The sequence below is a fragment of the Natrix helvetica genome (assembly GCF_964273705.1).
Source record: "Natrix helvetica genome assembly, chromosome: 5".
Classification (NCBI taxonomy): domain Eukaryota; kingdom Metazoa; phylum Chordata; class Lepidosauria; order Squamata; family Natricidae; genus Natrix; species Natrix helvetica.
Window position 1 is genome coordinate 84,302,737 of NC_138551.1, and position 19,655 is coordinate 84,322,391.

Genomic DNA, 19,655 nt, shown 5'->3' on the forward strand with positions numbered 1-19,655 from the left:
AAACAACTCACAAATGTGTTTTCCAATGTAATAAATAATTAAAAATTAACTTTATGGCTTCACAACAAGGAATTGCAAAAGTATGTGGCCTAAAATAAAGTGATTCCAGAAGCAGTGCCCCCTTTTTCAACATTCCTTCCCTTTGTTCCCAGCTGATAATTACATCAGTTTAGTTTTAAACATTCAAATTGCTTTTGGTTACTACCTTAGAAAGAAAAAAAGTTTTATTGTATATCAGGCCTCTAATGTGGCAGTTACATTTGAGAACTTTTCACTAGTTCTACTGTGTTAGTAGTACACTTGCTTTTAAAAATGATGACTGTGGTGAATTTTTGCAATTTAATATTGACCTGATTTCTTTCTTTTTCTTTTTTTTGAAAAAAAAATTATTGGTTTTTACAAATGTTTTAAGGAAAAGGGTAAATAGGTATAGAAAATTTTGACAGCTACATCATGCGAAAGGTAGTAGTCCCCCCAAATCTCACAACTTTTACAAAAAAGAAAACGAAAACATCAAGATTTGAATAAACATTGGCAGCTTTTGATTTTACATTAAATCATCAATATATTCAATCATCTTTTGTATCAGTTCCAACAATTACATTATAACAACAATTGCAATAATCATTTCAACCTCATTTTTGTGACCTGAGTCTTTTCACTGTTGCATCCTCCCCCCTGTCTGCTGGCAGAGCCACGGCCCCTCCCTCCATATCTTGTGTACTGTCCCCTGTTTCGTCTAGGAGGGCACTGTGTTTTTTAATGAAGGCCTCCGCCTCCACAACTGTATTAATTCTAATTCTGCTGCCCTCCCAGAAAATCAGCATTCCTTCTGGCAATAACCATCTGAACCAAATTCCTTTATTATATACTTTCTTTGCTAAAGAGGAATATTTATTCCTCTTATCTCTTACTTTCTTTGGAATTTGTTTAAGAATGGTTATTTCTTTGTCTTTATATTTTAGTGATCCCACCCTTTGAGCTCCTAAGACCTCATCTCTTGTGGTCTTTCTAAGAAATTTAACATGTATTTCCCTTGGAACGTTGTGTGTTCTAGCATATGCTGAGTTGATCCTATAAATCAAGTCAATATCCCACCATAGCTGTTATTTATCTCTTTTAATGTATTCTGCTAAAATTGGGGTCATGATCTCCTTGAGATCTTCATTCTCTGTTTCTGGCAAGTTTTGAAATCTAAGGAAAAAAGTCATTCTTTCAAATTCCACCTTTATCATGTGATTTTCAAATTCTATATTCCCCTTCTGAATTGTCTTAACCTCTTCCCTCAGCCCAGTTGCGCCCTCCTCCAGCACACCTATTCTCTGTTTATTTTGTGTTGCTTGTTGTTGTGTTTCTCTGAGTTGGTCATTTACGTCTGCCAGTTGTTTTTTCAGTTCACCCTGTCCCTTTATAATAGTTTGAAACATTTGGGCAACAGATAAATCCTTTGAACTCTCTTCAGATGCTTTAGGTTGTAGAAATGAAGCCAATTGTGTCTGTTGAGTAATCGGGCTGGACATAGAGGATGTCGGGGCCGAGGATGCCTTACCAGGCGGTAATTTTTTAGGGCCTATATTAAGTTCAGATATAGCTATAAGTCTGTACAAAGAAATGGCGTCTGTGGAAAAACACGACCGGGAGAGATCATGAGGCAAGCAAGCCCAGAAGAGAACGTTAGTCTTCCTATACAGCTCCAAGCCAAGTGATATGAATCAAATGTTCCGAATCCAAGGGAGATACGTGAAAGGAGAGGCTCCTGGAGGTCTCTAGGGTGCAAAATAGTACAAAGCCAGAAATTCTTTCAAAAGGGAAACTTCATTCATCAAGGCAAAGAAGAAGGAGGAAGTTGGCCATCTTGGCTCAGCCTTCACAGGAGGTCAGAAAGCAACAAGTCAAAAGTTCCCATAAAATAGTTTAAAAGAGTCAACTCAGCAGTCATCTCTTGCAATTGTAGCAAAAAAGTCATTCTCCCATTGCTTAGAGGAAGTGAAAGTAAATTTTAACTCTCTCTCTCCTCAGAGAGAGAGAGGTATTCTGAATGCCGCTTTTCCGAGGGGGGGTGAACCCCCCCTCCAGTCTTAACACTTCCAAAGATTGAAACCAAAATTTTAAAAAAACTGCTGTTTATCAATTGAGTAGATTAAAAAGAGATTGAGGGAGACTTCCCACCTCACCACACTTCAGCTGTAGCATACGATTAGTTGTTTCCTTCCAGGCTCCGCTCGGCGAAGGCGTGCAGCGGCATGACAGCACTGCCGCACACCCTCCACGCTCCCCGGCTCCTGGGGCAAAGTTGGAGACCCCCCTGCAGCCGCCGCTGATCTAGGGGGTCCCAACAAGCCGCCTTACGGCAGGGAGCCCCTCCAAGGCCCCCTGTGCTCCTAAAAGGAGCCCACCGAGAAGACGAGCAGCAGACGTGCACGTCTGTTGCCTTCGGGGACCGGAAGTCATCTCTAATGTTGACCTGATTTCTGACCCACCAAGTCAGAAAATTCACAAAGTAATTCCAACAGAGACTGGTTAAAAGTATAGGTTATCCTTGCTTTAAAGACCATTCACTCAGCAAGTTCAAAGCTAGTGATGCTGAATGAATGGTACTTATACTCAGTCCCCGATGTTATGACTGATCAGCACTTACATCAACCACTTCTACTTGCTATCCCCCCCCTCCAAAAAAACTGTGCCCTTTTGACCACCCTGCCCAGTGGCATACCTTGGAAGTAGCGGCAGTGCTGGTGCTGCTGAAGTAGGGCTTTCAGTACTGTCAGCTAGCCATGGACAACCCCAGGCTTCTGAAACTTCATGAGAAGGCTACACACAATTTGGAGAAAGGTGGACCTTCTCAAGAGATTTTGGAGACCTCAGAAGTCTCTTCCAACACATCATGATAGTGGCACATGCAACCTTTGGAAAAAGGCATGGTGCAGATAGCAGCTGCCTGACATAGGGCCAGGATGGGCACACCTCTCAGCAGTGGGAAGAAGGTGGCAGCTGGGTGCAGCACAGCCAGCAGAGCTCGGGTTGGTGAGGCTTTGTGCTGTGATGCTGGGTGGTTGGCTATGGGCTTGAGCTGGTACTCCTTGATGCCGATAGTGGCGCTTGGGGGCGTGAAGTAGGGGGCTTCTACTTCACTTCTGATGCTGCTGGGTGCCCATCACTGCTAAGAGTACAGAGTGGCCACAGGGAGGTTGAGGTGGGTGGTAGGAATTAAAAAAGAGGCAGTCCCCTTCCTTACCAAAATTTGGGGCTGTAGGAGGCCAAGCTGGGAAGGCTTGGATTCAGGCTAGTCCTTGCCTAATGACCAGTGGGATTCAGTTAATGATGGCAATGGGAGCTGCTGGGATTTCTGTTGCTAAACTGCCCAGTGATGTGACTTGCTTTTCAACTATATCAGCAAGCAATGGAAATATTAACTATTGTTAATAAAGGACTAACTGCTATTTCTGTTTGGTCATGATAGGAAAACAAGCAAGTTGCTTGCTTATTTTATTTCTATAATAACCTTTCTCAGGCAAAAATTCCAAAATAATTTTTCAAAAGGAAAAGTTCTAAAATAATAAAACTAACAATTTTTAAGAACAATAATGAAATTAAAAGTAATATTTATTTAAGAAGCAAAGTAACAAGGCAAACCTAAAAGCAGTCAAGTAGTCTCAGGGATTTTAGCATCAGCATTTTAATTTCTTACGTAGACAAAGGACCATTGACACATACAATTTTCTGTATAATTAAGGATATCTCTGTGTTTCAGTTAAGTAGATTTCTAGGAAGATTTTAGGCTAGTCAGCATTTTAAAGTTCTTTTTATTTCATCTGGAATTGAACATTGTAAAGAGATCAACAAGTTTCCCACTGCCTGCAGTTCAGTACCTTTGTTATATGCCTTGTGCTGTATTCAGTTTCATGACACTTGGAAATTGGACACTTGTGGGTTCTCCTTTGGACTGGTAGTATCAGCACTTTGCATAAATAAGTTATTTTCTCTTCTCCCTGAAACCTGAGCTCTTGGATTTAAAAAGACACTGTACTTGGAAAGATTTTGCCTTTGATTTCTTTGGACAAGTACACACTGAAATGACCTTTCAAGAGTGACATGCAGCTAGTTTTTCAGAATAAAATGAATTGCAAATAACCTTAATAGTTTTTCTAAAAGGTCAGGGGGATTATGAGATGAACAACAAACATTTGGCTTTGTATCAGAATGACTATTCATTTTAATGTAATTTAAAGACTAATAAATGAATGTTGATGACTATGATTGGTTATAACCATTTTAAATGTGATGAAATAGAAGGTCGGTTAAAAATCAGATGTTTGTGGCTAATTTAAATTGTTGAATAATCATAATGCCTGGTTCATAGTAATATTAAGCCAGAAACCATGATTCACAAACCATAATAGCTAGGTTTACACATTGTGCTAATTTAAACTACGTTTTACATTAATATAATGTGAGAAATCCAACTACCATCATGTTTGTAAATAGCCACCCTCTAGAGATGGGATGCCCCAGGAAGAAAAAGAAGTGGAAAACATTTTAGACACCTCAGTTTCCCTAAGAAATACATGGGAAATTCTAAGAAGACCAAAGGAAAAAATTCCAAAGATTTTTTTTCTTCTGAAGTTGATGCTTTTTCAAAAATGTGTACGGTAGAAGGAAGGCTATGTAAGATTATAATAAGATAGACATTCATGGCTATAGTGTATTTAGTTCTTACTGTGTTTAAGAACTGCTATTAGTCCTTAATATCATGATTATAATACTAGTTTTGCTTCAATATTTTTTGCATATTAATTAATTTCAGCTGTTTGTTACATCTGAACGATAGATAATTAAATTAGTTAGTCTACTGCAAAATGATTTATAGTATTGTTATATTTGAGTATTTTAGGCATTTATTTTAAATAAAGATATTTAAACTTCTAAAATTGTAATTATAGTCATCTTTAACTCAAGGTGATTTCATTTCACAAAATGGTTTCATGGATAACTATGTGTATGATATAATGTAAGCCATTATGAAAATACCTTGAAAATATTGATTAGTTGATTAAGTATGAATAGCCTCTTGATAATGAAGCTAGGAATTTTGCAAACTATTTATGATCTAGTCAAAAATTAATACTATTCTGACTATGGAATTCAGTTAGCTTATTCTCTTGAAATAATAACATCAATCACGTTTCCCAATGCAACGTCACTTCCACCCACCCAATTTGGGTGAGCTTCCAGAACAGATGGGTGTGATGAAGATATGAAATCCATCAGTTCCTGTGAGATTCTCCAGTGTAAATAGCATTTGAAAGCGTTAACATTTGGCTTTAATGTATAACCTGAGTATAATTTTAACGTCTGACTACTTAAGGGCATGTATTTTTTAATATTCCAGTTTTAAAGAATCTTCACTAATTCTGGTGGTTAGAATGGTTCTTACCAAGTTTCTATTTGTACCAGTAGTAGTGACTGAAACTCAGTCTTGATGCTTTATAAATAAACTCAAAACTTTACTATGCTATTAATATTTTTCTAAGTTAGTCTTGTCTTTAGGCAAGAATTAATTAACTGCTAAAAATACAGTTCTTAACAATTTGTGTAACTGACAGTGAACCCCACTCCTTACTAGCACTGATGTTACCTAGTTTGGGTAATGAAATGTCTGCCAGAAAATACAGTTTATCACCCAAGACATTGCTTTTGTTTTTATATTGGATTTAAATTTTATTTTATTAAAAGAGATACATTATGCATACTGTATACTATATCTGGAATTGAGGGCCAGAACTGAAATATATAGATCAAACTCATGATTGTCCTGGAGCTGGATTTAATAATAATATGTTTTGCTAGGTACTAATTCCCTGTTCAAGGAAATTGCTTCTGTGACACTATATACATTTCAACACATATTCCAACTATTTGGGCCATCAAATCTAACCCCATGTTTCATGCAGGTATCCAGATTAAAACATCTTTGACAGATAGTTGTCTAACTTCTAATTGAACACATCTAATAAATTGTCTTTCCTCAGTAACTGGATTCACAGTCAAGCTATCGTTACTGATAGAGATTTGTTTTCTAAGATTCAGTTCAAGTCTGCCTTTATGTAATTTAAATCTATTAATTTTGATTCCTGTTACCTTAGAGCTCCCTGAGATCAGATCAAGTCCCAGCCATCTTCTATGTCATCTTTGTAGGTATTTTAGATATTTATGTAGAGTTTAGACATATATTCTCTCAAGTTTCTCTTTTCTGGCTAAATATTCCCAGATATTTAGTCATGGGACATACTTTCTAGATCACCCTGTGTCCTCCCCTACCACCTGTTCCAGTTTCTCTAAATCATTATTGCTACTTAATGTTGAGAATTGCACATAATACTTGAGAGTTGGTAGATTACTTAGAGAAATCTATTTTTCTTACTTACCAAGATAATATTGAATTTTATTTCTGTTTTCTACAGTATTAACCTACCCAATTTTATGCCTGAAAATTTGAGAAGCATTTCCTTCACATCAGAGTCATGAAAAAAAAAATACTGAAGAGTACCAGATTCAGGACTGATTTCATTTCATCACTCCACTTGATATCACTCTCAGGTAGAAGAATTATTGAGCAGGCTTCAGATACATTTCTTGGACCAGCTATGTGCAGTATTCATTGTCTTACTTTAACTGGTAATCTTGCTAAACAGGATAGTTGGGGTTCTTTGTCAAATACGTCAGTTAAATTAAGGTCTAGTCCCTAATTCTACTCAATCCATGATAACTACTGGTAATCACAGTTTTATTTTTAAGGTTGTTTAGATCATCCTTTTTACAATATGGTCTGGAATCTTCCCAAGTACCTTTTTCTCTCTTCTTGAAGATAAAGACAATATTTGTTCTCCAGTTTTCTGGAATTTCATCGTTTCTCCAAGAATTGTCAAAGACATTATGTCACACCTGATAATCAGCATATTCCTTCATACTGTAAAATAGTTTATCTGATTCTGGAGATTTCATCTCACTGCAACTGAGCAGGTGTTCCATGACTACATTTCATCCTGCCCCTTCGTCCTGCTCTTTACACTTGCCAAATGGAACATCTACAAGCATAGGTTCTGCTTTTCCTGTATTAACCTGCTAGCATTTTGCCATTTTCACTTAGCAGGTGTTTCTTTACCTTTTGTTATGAATATAACTTGGGAAGCTCTTGTTATTAATTCATTGATTTTTGCATCCTTCGCCAATATCAGCTCATTTGGAGCTGTAGCTTTTCTGACAATATCTCCGCAATTCTAGGCTGAATAAATTGTGTTTATTTAAAACATATGCAAACCATATCTGTAGCCACCATATAAACTGAGCTGCTTTGCTTTCAAAAATGAAGAAGATGGGCATGAAAAATTGAATCTTTTTAGTCATAGTAAATTCCTTACAAAATTCTTTCACAAACCCCTTTGGCCCAATCATTGGCACCTCTGGAAGCCTGGATTTTCAGGCAGTTGGAGAGCTGATGCATTTATGACTTTATTATGTTAGGATTTTATTATGTAAATACTTTTAATATACTTTATTAGTATAGTATATGGAAGTTCATTTCTGTTGCAATATAAATTTTGAAAAATAATTGAAGTACAACATATATTAATATTTGTATGCTCAGTTAGAATTAAAGTTTTTAGACTTACTGAATCTTTCTATATATTTTGTATGTCTGAAAATCTTATCTTTATCTCCTTGAAACTTGTTAATGAAATTGTGCAATAATCAATAAAGCAATAACTTCAGAACATGGTAATATGAATTATCACTGGCTCTTTCTTTGAGGGTTTTGACTTAATTCATTGCAGAATTCTACTCAGATAAATAATGCTCAACTTTTGTCATAATTCTATTTAATCAGGGTGTTTGGAAGCCTGCATTTATGTCTTTCCACACAGGCTAACAACTTTAAAATTGAAATAATATGGGAGTCATTGATTGTATTAATGATAAATGTATAACGTGCATTAAATATGTGGAGATCACTTATCTCGCAGTAGTGCTCAATACTAATTATTTTAATTCCACTGTGCATTCATTAATTTTTTTAGTTGTAAATTTTGAACATGTTTAATCAAATCAATAAATTGGATCCAAATTTGGATAATTAATCTTGAGTTTGCTTATAACCTTCCAAATGTTTTTTATGTTTCTTACAGGAGCTAAGTGATCTGCAGCGTGATCCACCTGCACATTGTTCAGCTGGACCTGTTGGAGATGACTGTAAGATCTTTATTGTTAATGGCAAAATAGTTTATATATTTCTAATTTATAGTGTCGTCAAATACTTAATAAGAAATAATATTTTTGTGTTTTTCAGTGTTTCACTGGCAAGCAACTATTATGGGACCTGTAAGTATGTAATTTTTATGACTGAGTTCATTTATTTTGTTTACTTTATTAATAATAAACTAAGCTTTAATGCAATTGATTTCTGTATGTATCTCAACCTAAATTCTAATGCATATTGTTTAGGTTTAGCATAGAGTGATGTGCGCATGAAGTCATAAATCTTGGTTAGCTCTAAATAGTAATAGTAAAGTATAGGAATGAGGTGTTGCATCTATTCTGCGCTCCAGCACCTCCTACATTGCCACTTACTGGTTATCAAACATTATACAGTCCTGGACATGCGTAATATTAGGTTGGCCTCTAATAAAACTCATCTGGGATGTGATCCTGGATGAGTGGAGCAGCATGCTATGTATTACTGAGATCCATCTTAGCAAATAAGAAAATGCAAACTAATTTTATATTCTAGGAAGTTGCTATGTGGCTTGTAAAACATTCTGAAGTTTGAGAAGCCATATTGTATAAAATCTTTCTTAAATACCTTTAACGATTAAATAGAAGGAATACCATTTCTCACTGATTAAACAAGGATAACTTCTGATTACAGAACATACATTGATTCTGTTTAACATACAGTACTGTGCAAAAGTGTTAGTTATGTAAAAATGATGTAAATTAAGAATATTTTCAGAAATAGAAGTGTTCGTAGGTGATTTTGATCTATTAACAAAATGGAAAGTAAATGAACAGAAGAGAAATCCAAATCAATATTTGATGATTAAATGACAGAATGTGTTTGTCAGGACTTATTACATACATTTGATGGTGGACTCTGATCTATGAACACTTATATAATAATAAATTTGTTAGTATTGTACATGGTACCATAAGTAAGTAACTAATTGCAGTTACCCTTAACCCAAGGTAAAAAGAGGAAATATGGAAAACAGGTGATGTTCTAGATCTTAGGTGTGAAAATGAAATGGGATAGAAGATATAAAAGAAAACAAAAGAATTGAAGTCTCTTTAGTCTACAACAGAGGTCTTCAAACTTGGCAACTTTAAGACTTGTGGACCTCAACTCCCAGAATTCTCCAGCCAGCTGGCTGGAGAATTCTGGGAGTTGAAGTCCACAAGTCTTAAAGTTGCCAAGTTTGCGGACCCCTGGTCTACAATATCACAAGTTGATTAAACAAATACTCATCTTCCTTGTGGTTAGAGGTGACAGAGCAGAGAGAATTTGTTCCAGGGAAAAGAAGGAGAAACAACAACGTATAATAATAAGTATTGAAGTAGAAGTAGGGAGAGCCAGATTTAAATATATCTTCAGCCTTGGAGTAGATATTTCATAACATTGGTCCAGAAATATTCTCTTAGGCCAGGCTAATTCAAAAGGGGATGCTGTGTACATGAATTTATTATTTTAAGGGCTTATGATATTGCATAATTGTTTTCAACCACTAATTTATTTATAATGCATCTTACTACTTTGTTCCTGGACCTAAGCAGATTAGTTCAATCCTATATTTATTTTTAAGTATATTTTTTATTTCTACATGCATGACTGTTCATGATTGTGAGCAATTTTTAATGATTAGAAATTCATTTTAAATAAATATTTTAAGAATTCATTCATTGTTTTACTGTGTTGACAGACCTTAATGGTTCTGCTCTCCACCTTCTGGTTCAGATTCATAATGATGCAGTTTATATGGCTATAGAATTCTCAATTCAGTCTTAATAATTATTCTTTTGCCAGTCTCTATACTGGCTGAGTCTGGGATTGTAATCAGGGTAACTGTCAGGCCATATATCCTACATCCTGCTATCTGAAGACTATAATTTATGTTATACCCTCGGCTCCATCATGCAGTCAAGGTTGATTGGTTTTTTCCTCAGTAATTACTGTGTCACATCTTAGGGATTTTTCTAGATTCTACCTTCTGAAAAATATTCCTCCTTGAATTATGTCTGGCATCTAAACATTTGAAGTTTAAAAGCCCTTAAAATACTGCTTTTAGCAAAATATTTGTGAAGTCAGAAGAACTTTATCATATTCAGTATAAATGTACATTTTGGTTGTATTGATATTAGGAAATTATATTATATTGCTTTACTGCTAATGTTTTATATTGTGTTATATATTTATTTTGTCTATACTACATTTAGCTGTTATGGCTGCTATTCTGTTACTGCTTTTGCATTAATCTGGAATGATGCAATCCTTCCTGTGTTGCTTTGCCTTTGGTTCTGCATCGTTTGATTGCTTTTCTGTAGTAGGGATAAGAACAGCAGAGTAGATGACTTAACAGTACCAGGGCAGGAGAAGCAGGGAGTTTGTCTGCTAGCTCTGTCAAAAACCTCCTATCAGCCTCTTTTTAAAACAACAAGTAAGAGCAAAGAAGCACAACAGAGAAGTAGGGTAAAAAATAATATGTGGCTCAACCACAGGATTTCGGATAAAGCAGAAAAGGCAAAAACCACCTCCCCCACAGATCAGGCACTGAGATTGCTACATTCATGGGTTTAGCCAACTGTCGGAATTTCCTTTTATCCCTACCTAAGATGTTGAGCTTGTCGATCAGAAGGTCGGCAGTTCAACGGAGTGAGCTCCCGTTACTTGTTCCAGCTTCTGCCAACCTAGCAGTTCGAAAGCATGTAAAAAATACAAATAGAAAAATAGGGACCACTTTGGTGGGAAGGTAACAGCGTTCCGTGCGCCTTCAGCATTTAGTCATGCTGGCCACATGACCACAGAGACGTCTTCAGACAGCTCTGGCTCTTCGACTTTGAAACTGAGATGAGCACCAATTCCTAGAGTTGGGAACGACTAGCACATATGTGGGAGGGAAACCTCTACCTTTACCTTTTTAACCCCACTTTAGGGAGAGCAATTAATGGATGTTTTTACACTAGCAAGAAATCTAGCATCGCTTTCCTTAACATATACTTTAAAGCTGTAAGAAAATCACCATTCGCCAGCCTTCTTACTGAAATAGATTAGAGTTTAGCTGTCAGCATAAAGTGCTGTCTGGACGATTTCTCTCTAAAATGATATAAATATTAAAACAGTGGTCATAATCAAATATTATTTTAGGAAAAAAGATAATCAAGATTTTCTGCATGTTTGGATGAAAATTGGCTTTAAAAAATGACAGCAACCTACAATCTGCACTCCGAATTAAGTAGAAATTTCATGTAAACGATGGCAAGCTTTATTTTTTTATTTTGTTTGTTTTCCAGCCTGACAGTGCTTATCAAGGAGGAGTCTTTTTTCTTACAGTCCATTTTCCAACAGACTACCCATTCAAACCACCAAAGGTAAATGCTTACTTTTAAAAATGCCGTTTGTTCATTTGAATATCAGGGCTTGGCCTTATGTTCTGATGGGGAAATTTGCTGGGCATAGATATTTTATTAAAATAAGAATAGAATAAATAGATAAGAGGAGAGAGCACTTTGAGACAAGCACAAAAGAATTCAAAAAACAAATTAGTTTGCAACATTTTAAATTTGGCATGGCAACTTCAGACGTTCCTGTGCTTTTTTTTTAAAAAAAAATCAATTTTAAATGTACGTCTTTTACAAGAGACTCGAGTTGATAGATATTTGAGGTCCTACCTAAAGAATAGGAAACAGATCCTACTAGCTTGAGGTCAGCTTTTCCACCCTCACATTTAAAAGGATGCAGATTACCAGCTGTCTGCAAGGAATATAAATCCTTCCATTCCCTACTATCCTGTCGGAGCTGAAGAAGCTTCTTGGATAAGAAGCGAAACGTCTTCAAAAGGAAAACATGAAAGTCCAGTTGCCTCCTGAAAAAGCACCTTTGGGACACTCTCACATATGTTTGCATTTTAGAGGAAATCTAATGGCCAATCTCCTATCAGGCAGGAAGGCAGGAATTGATACATTGAACTGAATGTTTTGGCTGTCCAAGAGCAATAGTCTGAACCTACATCTCGTGGCACTCTTGCTAACATAATGTGATTTAAATGTTTCCGTGGATTTGGAAATTAGTCTGATAACATGCTTTGGTAGAAAGCTATATAAAGATCCAAGGGATGGCTTAAAGCTCCAATCATTTTATCTGGTAGTGCATTTTACCCAGATAATTTGGTTATGACTGTTGTTGTATGAACAACAGAGTGAAGAAAAAGTATCGGATTCATTCCCTACTAAATTAGCAGGAGGGAAAAAAACAAAACATCTTCATCACAGAAACTGAATTTCTTGACATTTTTACATAAACATTTTATATTAGGATTGTATGAAATCTCAAAGGGGCACTTTGCTTCAATTGTTAGTTTTAGGCAAAAGATACTTGATTTTAATTGAATTGATTGTATGTGTGTGTGTGTGTGTGTATGTGTGTGTGTATACACACAAACATATAAAATATGTATATATGTGTGTATGTATGTATACACACACACATATTATAACTATTTTACCCAAATGTATAATAAAATACCTTATTTCATTATAATCAGCTATACATATTCTACATCTAAAAGCAACTCATTCATAATTTACAACTAACACCAAGACTTTACTCTATTGAGTAACTAGGGCCATAAATTTATATTTCTAATGTTAAATTGCCCAGCTATGAACTTCAATGTAATAAATATGCAACAAGAATATGGACATCCAAAAATATTAAGATATTAATATCTCAGAATCAAATTAATACACATACTGATTTCTTCTGAGAACATAATTTTAAGACATTGTAAAGATGTGTATTTGAATAAATTCATTACACTTAGATTAATTCATTTTGCCAGATGCAATAACTCTTAAGAGATAATTGGGAGCTACCAGAGTTAGTAATAAAGTGGGTGGCTATATAAATGTTTTAAATTAATAAATTTCACCACTTATGATATCTTAGAGTCTGGAAAAATGAATGAGTATGTGTTTTATGAAAACAAGACCGTGATCAGAATTGGGCAGGAGGATAGCTCTGTCCTTCCAACAATAGGTTTAGCTATTAGATATTACTTAGCATATATAATGACTGACAAACTTTCTTAAAAAAAAACCCATCTAACAAATAGTCTTATTTGTTGATTTGGCATGGAATGGTTCTTTATTGCTCATTCATAAAAGGATTTTTATTTGAAAAAAAGTCTGATGAAACAATAAAATGGAAGTTATCTAGTGTATGTGGTACTAGCTATTGAATTTTATTTTGCACTCTTATGTTGCAGATTGCATTCACTACAAAAATATATCATCCAAACATAAATAGTAATGGAAGTATTTGTCTTGATATCCTGAGGTCACAGTGGTCACCAGCACTGACTGTATCTAAAGGTAATTCTATTTGTGAAGCATACCAACAACATACTGTTTTATGTGCATATTGTATGAAGTTTATATTTTGTGAAAATCCCCTAATTAAGATAATTAAATAACCAAGCCTGAATTTGTTACTATGTATTGGGCGTAAGACTATTGCCGTTGTCTTGGGTGGAGATTTTAAACTATGATCAAAGTTGGTGACAGTAGGGATCAGATTAGAGCTTCAGAGGAAGGAAGCTTGCATAGATTGAGAGCGCTCTTCTGGAAAAAGATCTGAAAATCAGGAGACCATTATATAGTAATTATGAAACTTCACTTAGACAGCAAAACTCATTGTAAAAAGCTTGAGCATATAGCAATTTAAAAAAATCAGTTTGATAGCATATTTTTGCTTGACATTTTTAAATCTGCACACAGCTCACAAACACTTGTGTCTTTTAATAAAATTTGTAAGTTGGACCACATTCCTGAGGTGGGTTTTTTTGCAGCAAAATTCAGTATCAGACAAAAAATAATAATAAAATTAAAAGGGACTTTAACAAATAAGTTTCTGAAGTTTCCAAATCATATTTGATGCCAGAAGCAGTAGGAAAAACTGGAGATAGAGGAATACTGCTCCATGTCATTTGTTCTAGGTTCTGGGGGATTAGTTGGAATAAACATTAGGAAGATCTAACTGAGAGACAAAGCCATAAGCCAGTGATGGCGAAACTATGGCACACGTGCCATGGGTGCACATGGAGCCATTTGTCAGGGCACGCGAGGCGCTGACCTGTCAGCTGGCCAGTACGCATGTGTGCGCTGGCCAGCTGAGTTCACCCTTTTTTAAAGCCATTTTTCGCCCTCCCCAGGCTCCAGAGGCTTTATAGGAGCCTGGGGAGGGCGAAAACAGCCTCCCCCACCCCCTCGGATGCCCTCCGGAGGCATCAGTGAAGCCTCCGGACAGTCCCTGAAGCCTTTGGAGCACTCAAAACGATCCTCTGAGCAAACCAGAAGTGACTTTCGGATTGCTCGGAGGGTCGTTTTGAGCGCTCCGAAGGTGTCAGGGAAGCCTCCGGGCGGTCCCTGAAGCCTTTGGAGTGCTCAAAACGACCCTCCGAGCAAACCGGAAGTGACTTCTGGTTTGCTCGGAGGATCGTTTTGAGTGCTCCAAAGGCTTCAGGGACTGTCCGGAGGCTTCACTGATGCCTCCGGAGGGGGTCCGAGGGGGTGGGGGAGGCTGTTTACGCCCTCCCCAGGCTCATATAAAGCCTCTGGAGCCTGGGGAGGGCGAAAAAAGCATGTAAAAATGGGAGGGGGAGCGCCTGTAGTGCATTGCATTATGGGTGCGGCACGCCTGCACACGACCCCCCTGCGCTTCCCCCACTTATGGCATGCGAGCCAAAAAAGGTTCGCCATCGCTGCCATAAGCTATGACAGTTTAGCCATGTTCTTTATCTACAAGGAAACACATCTTAATTGAATGGAGCAATTCCAGAGTTATTTAAAATCTGCACAACTTTCCAAAATATGCCTCTCAGATAAAAGCGCTGTATTGAATATAGATAAGGCTGCCTTCAGTTTAAATATCTTTTGCCTATGGAAATCTAATTTCAAGTGGCCACTCATATACTGTGTAGAATTTTTCCCCCAACTTCAGTACTATGGATTTTAGATGCCTCACTTATTCTTTAAAAAATACTTAAAGTATTGTAAGTATTGAAGTATCTTAAATACTTAAAATATTTAAAAAAATACTTTCTAATGGCCATATGCATGCTGTTAAAAAAATCAGCTGAGAAGAGGGGGACTAGTCTCACTAGAAGTATAATGTTATTTGTATTTCTCAAACTGCTGTGCTTAAGCAGTTTTTAAAATGTTTGGGAAAGGGAGGCACTCTAGCCAAAAAAAGGCGATACAGAAACAGCCTATTTTAAATTAGTTGCATATTTTAAGATACTTACTCTTGTATTAAGTGTTTTGTTCTTAAAAATGAAAGGATTGCCAAAATCAGTTTCGTTGTTAACTCTTGGTTTTTTCTTTAATTGAAAAGAAGTAAAATGTTTCCCTAAAGCATGTTGTGGCCTAATATAGATATTTGGTATCTACTTGTCCACATTTACTTATGGGACTTGAATTCTAATGGAGTTAACTTGGACCTGCTGCCTTGTTTTTAAGCTTGAGAGTGGGATAAAAGGAGACTATTGCATGCTTATTTTGGTAATAGTTCTTTAAAAAGTAAAGACTGGGGATGCATTGAAATTGTATTGTGCTTTCCCTTAGATTAAGGAAGTGAAATTTCTTTCAGAAGTAGGAAGCACCTCTGGAATTGGGCAGAGTTAAAATTATGTTAGAATATCCAAATATTAATGTGCAGGAGCTAATAAAGCTGAGAACTAGTTTCCTCAAATATTGGAAAACAGGAACTATTGAATTATAAAACAGATGAAAAATGAGTCGCTACTCTTGAGGCCTAATTAGTATCTTACATCATGAAAACACTGATTTTTTTTTTACTTTCCCTCTAGTGCTTTTGTCCATATGCTCTCTACTTTGTGACCCTAATCCAGATGACCCTTTAGTACCAGATATTGCACAAATCTACAAGTCAGACAAGGAAAAGTACGTATAAATATTATTTCAAAAATTGTAAGCCACTAGTTTGTTCTTTTCTGTTTTTTTTTCTTGCACCCCAAAGATTTTGATAAAATCATTTCAGTTATTTTAGTAGACATTTTCCCCCCAATCACGTTACCTTTTGTTTTAAAACCACACTCATGGTTTTCAAGTCCAGTTTCCCTTAATACAGTATATGTTCAACATGTAAGTTGAAGGGGAAAGGATACAGTCTTATCTGATATATTTCTCATACTGGTCTGAACTATGGCTTTAAACTCTGTCCTGGAACTATTGTCTATTATACTTTGGAGTGGTGAGACAATTTTATTGTGTTCTTAATTTTAAAAAGGTAAAGCAAATTGAATGTGCACTTCGATTTACAAAGCTTGGAAAATGTTTCACATGGTAAACTAGCTGGTTTATTTTTAAACATCTCCTTAACTGTCCTAAGATAAGAAGAGGAGAAACGACATGAAAGCACAACGCAATGACAGTACTTCATGGCATTGATTGTCATCCTTTAGTTATTACAGGAGTGAACCTCATGTATTTCTTGCAGTGTGGTACCACATGCTTGCTGATATGTGCCTGTAAAACTCCCTCTTTATCAGAAAAAGTTGCTGCACAAATATTTAATCTATTTAATTCATGTTTTATATCTGAGGCAGCACCACCCCCTTGAGATCATTATGAGTCTGGGGGTTTTTCCCCATCCAATTCCCTGTTTGTCCATGGAGATCATCAACACATTTTGTATTCCAGCTGTTACAAATCAATCCAGTTAAAATGGCTCCTCCAAAACACTTGATTTTTTTATTCCATAATGACCGGACAGGCTGGTACAAACCAATCTTGTGCTCTTTAAATTTCTACAATACCTAACAGATACAGTTTCCCCCCACTAGAATAGAAGATCATGACTATTCTAAGCCAGCATTCCCAGTTGTGTGCCTTCAATGTGTGTTAGAATTACAGCTCCCAGAATCTCTCTGTGTGATTTTTTTCATGAGAATTCTGGATGTTGCAATAGGACTGAAGAAGGCCTTTCTAAGCACTTGTATCTTGTAGTTGATTGTATTTGAAATGTGATAACACAACTGTGAATCATAAGCTTGTATATTTTCACATTTTTTTCCTGGACAGATATAACAGACATGCAAGAGAATGGACACAGAAATATGCAATGTAAACTTTGAAGACATTTTCTTATATACCAGAGTACTGTAAATTTTAGGGTTTTTCAAAATTAGAAGTAAATGGAGCACAGTTTACTGTTTTCAGTGTACCATGAAGCCCTTTTTGATTTTTACCCATATAAGTGTGTTTCTGGAACAAGGAAATTAACTACAGAAATTAACCTGAAGACTGTGACGAGAGTATTTATCCTTTCTGTATGCTTTGCAAAAGACATTTATTATGTTTTTTAAAGATACTTGGACATCTGCATCTCCAGCCTACAAGATTCATAGTGCAGTTGTAGAGCAACCAAACTATTTTTGCTGAAAACTAGGTGGTACATAATAAATATTCTGTGTCTTTGAGATGTCAGTCTTGTAAGTCTGTTTGAATGTCATTCTTTGTTAGCTCATTGTATAATTTGTATTTTTTTACTGTATAGACTATATTTTATTTACCATATATTTCAACTCATTTTAGACTTTCTGCACAGTATTGAAAAATACAACTGCTACTAAATGAGTGAACTATTCCTTCCCAAAGGAATATTCTATAAACTGATAGACTTCTAAAAACAAACTTTGCACTCTAATCTTCAGTATGCTGATTATGGGGAAACACATGGTTTTGATTTTGTTGCATACTTTTATTGCAATGTGAACTAATTGCACTGCTCTGTAGAAAGAAATGTAACTAATTTTGTTCTATTCACAGCTGACTTTTTATCCCATATGGGCAATATAATCTCTGACATGTTAACAAGATTGACTTGAAGCTTTTCCGTATAAATAAAACATGTTTTTTACTACTTGTCTTGGCTGTTCTTTAAATCTAGCACATTCTTTACATGTGCATGCTCTGAAAAGATCAAAATATTGTTCAATATATAAAGTACCATTGGGAATAACTGACCTATGTGCTTGAAAATGCTCCTGAGAGCATTATTGTAGCTTTTAAACAAATTACTTACTCATTGTATTCTATTGATCTAAGCGGATCAAACTTTTATCCAGTATAAACAATGTACCTTCAAGCTTGCAAAGTAGTTTGGAAAATGTGCTTATTATGAAAACAGTTGATTTTAGAAAATCACAAACGCTTCTTCCCCCAGCTGTACAACAATATTTTGATCTGATATTTCTACACACAAACTAATGCTAAAGCCAGTATATGTATACTGCATGTTTGGGAAAAACAGCCTTTGGTTCCTTACAGATAAGTGCATTATTTTTGTAATGTAGATTTTGTGGTACTAAACCAGAATGAAATGCATTTTAATTTGTAGCTGAAATAATTCTTAAAAAAAACCAATTTAGCTAGAAGATTTTGCTGCCATAGAAAAAAGTTAACACTTTATTATCTTAATGCTTTGGGACCCAAAAAGTATTCAAACAAAAGCCCATAATTGGAATGCATCAAAATGTGGCAAACATCCCAGAGGCTATTTTTCTGTTTACTTGGCTTTACTCATAACCTTTTTAGCATTTTAATCTCAGCATTTTTGCATCATGCTAACTGCCTATGAAAAAGTCTTTACTGAGCAATTTATGCATAATAATCAGCTAGGCTTCAGAGTTTTGTTTGTTTATTTTGTTTTACCTCAGTACAATCTAAAGATGGAAGCTTTATAAGATAGCACTGAAACTTCATTGCATTAGTGTCATTGCTTACTGTGAAACAGGCCATCTCTGCAAATAGCCAATACATGTTTCCATGCAGTAAATGAATCCTTTGCTATACTTGAAAAAAAAGGGATGCCATTGCTTGTGAAGCTATTAACATTGTCATCAGCATTTAAAAGTGGTGGTAAAGGACCCTGACTTTCCACATTTTACCTGTATTAAATGTTTAAAATAGGTTTGTCCCAAAATATCCCATATCTCTTCTTATAATAGGCTCTGTGAAATTTGGTAGTTTGATTTGCATGGCTGTTAAGTGAAAGAGTATTTAATCTGCTTTACTGAAATTATATGGAAGATGGTTTGAAATTATTTAGATGTTGTTATGCTTTGAAGTATACTTAATCGGAGGAATTTACTAACCATAATGCAAAATCTTCAGGCTGAGCAAAAGGTGCAAATGAGGTTGCTGCTTATTCTTCATGGGGTTCTATGAAGTACCGTTTAAGTACCACAAATGTCTTCAGTTGACATTTAAAACTGAAGTTCAGAGGCTGGTTTCATCAACTGAACTTCCAGACTAACCTTAAGAACAGTAACATCTTTTAAGCAGACATCTGGACCAGAGATTCAGTT

General features: G+C 35.7%; 1 protein-coding gene across 2 annotated transcripts in view; it reads left to right on the forward strand.

Moving 5' to 3' along the window:
- Nucleotides 1-18,208, forward strand: part of UBE2D1 (ubiquitin conjugating enzyme E2 D1) — a 31,624-nt gene extending 13,416 nt beyond the window's left edge. The window contains exons 2-8 of one of the 2 annotated variants that reach the window (XM_081953542.1): nucleotides 6,462-6,597; nucleotides 8,184-8,247; nucleotides 8,345-8,376; nucleotides 11,560-11,637; nucleotides 13,533-13,638; nucleotides 16,134-16,227; nucleotides 17,368-18,208. In XM_081953542.1, the coding sequence (XP_081809668.1) occupies nucleotides 8,368-8,376; nucleotides 11,560-11,637; nucleotides 13,533-13,638; nucleotides 16,134-16,227; nucleotides 17,368-17,413 (333 nt within the window). In that variant the 5' untranslated portion in view covers nucleotides 6,462-6,597; nucleotides 8,184-8,247; nucleotides 8,345-8,367 and the 3' untranslated portion in view covers nucleotides 17,414-18,208. The remainder of the gene's footprint in view (nucleotides 1-6,461; nucleotides 6,598-8,183; nucleotides 8,248-8,344; nucleotides 8,377-11,559; nucleotides 11,638-13,532; nucleotides 13,639-16,133; nucleotides 16,228-17,367) is intronic. The other variant, XM_081953541.1, reaches the window with a different exon arrangement.
- The last annotated feature ends 1,447 nt before the right edge of the window (nucleotides 18,209-19,655 follow it).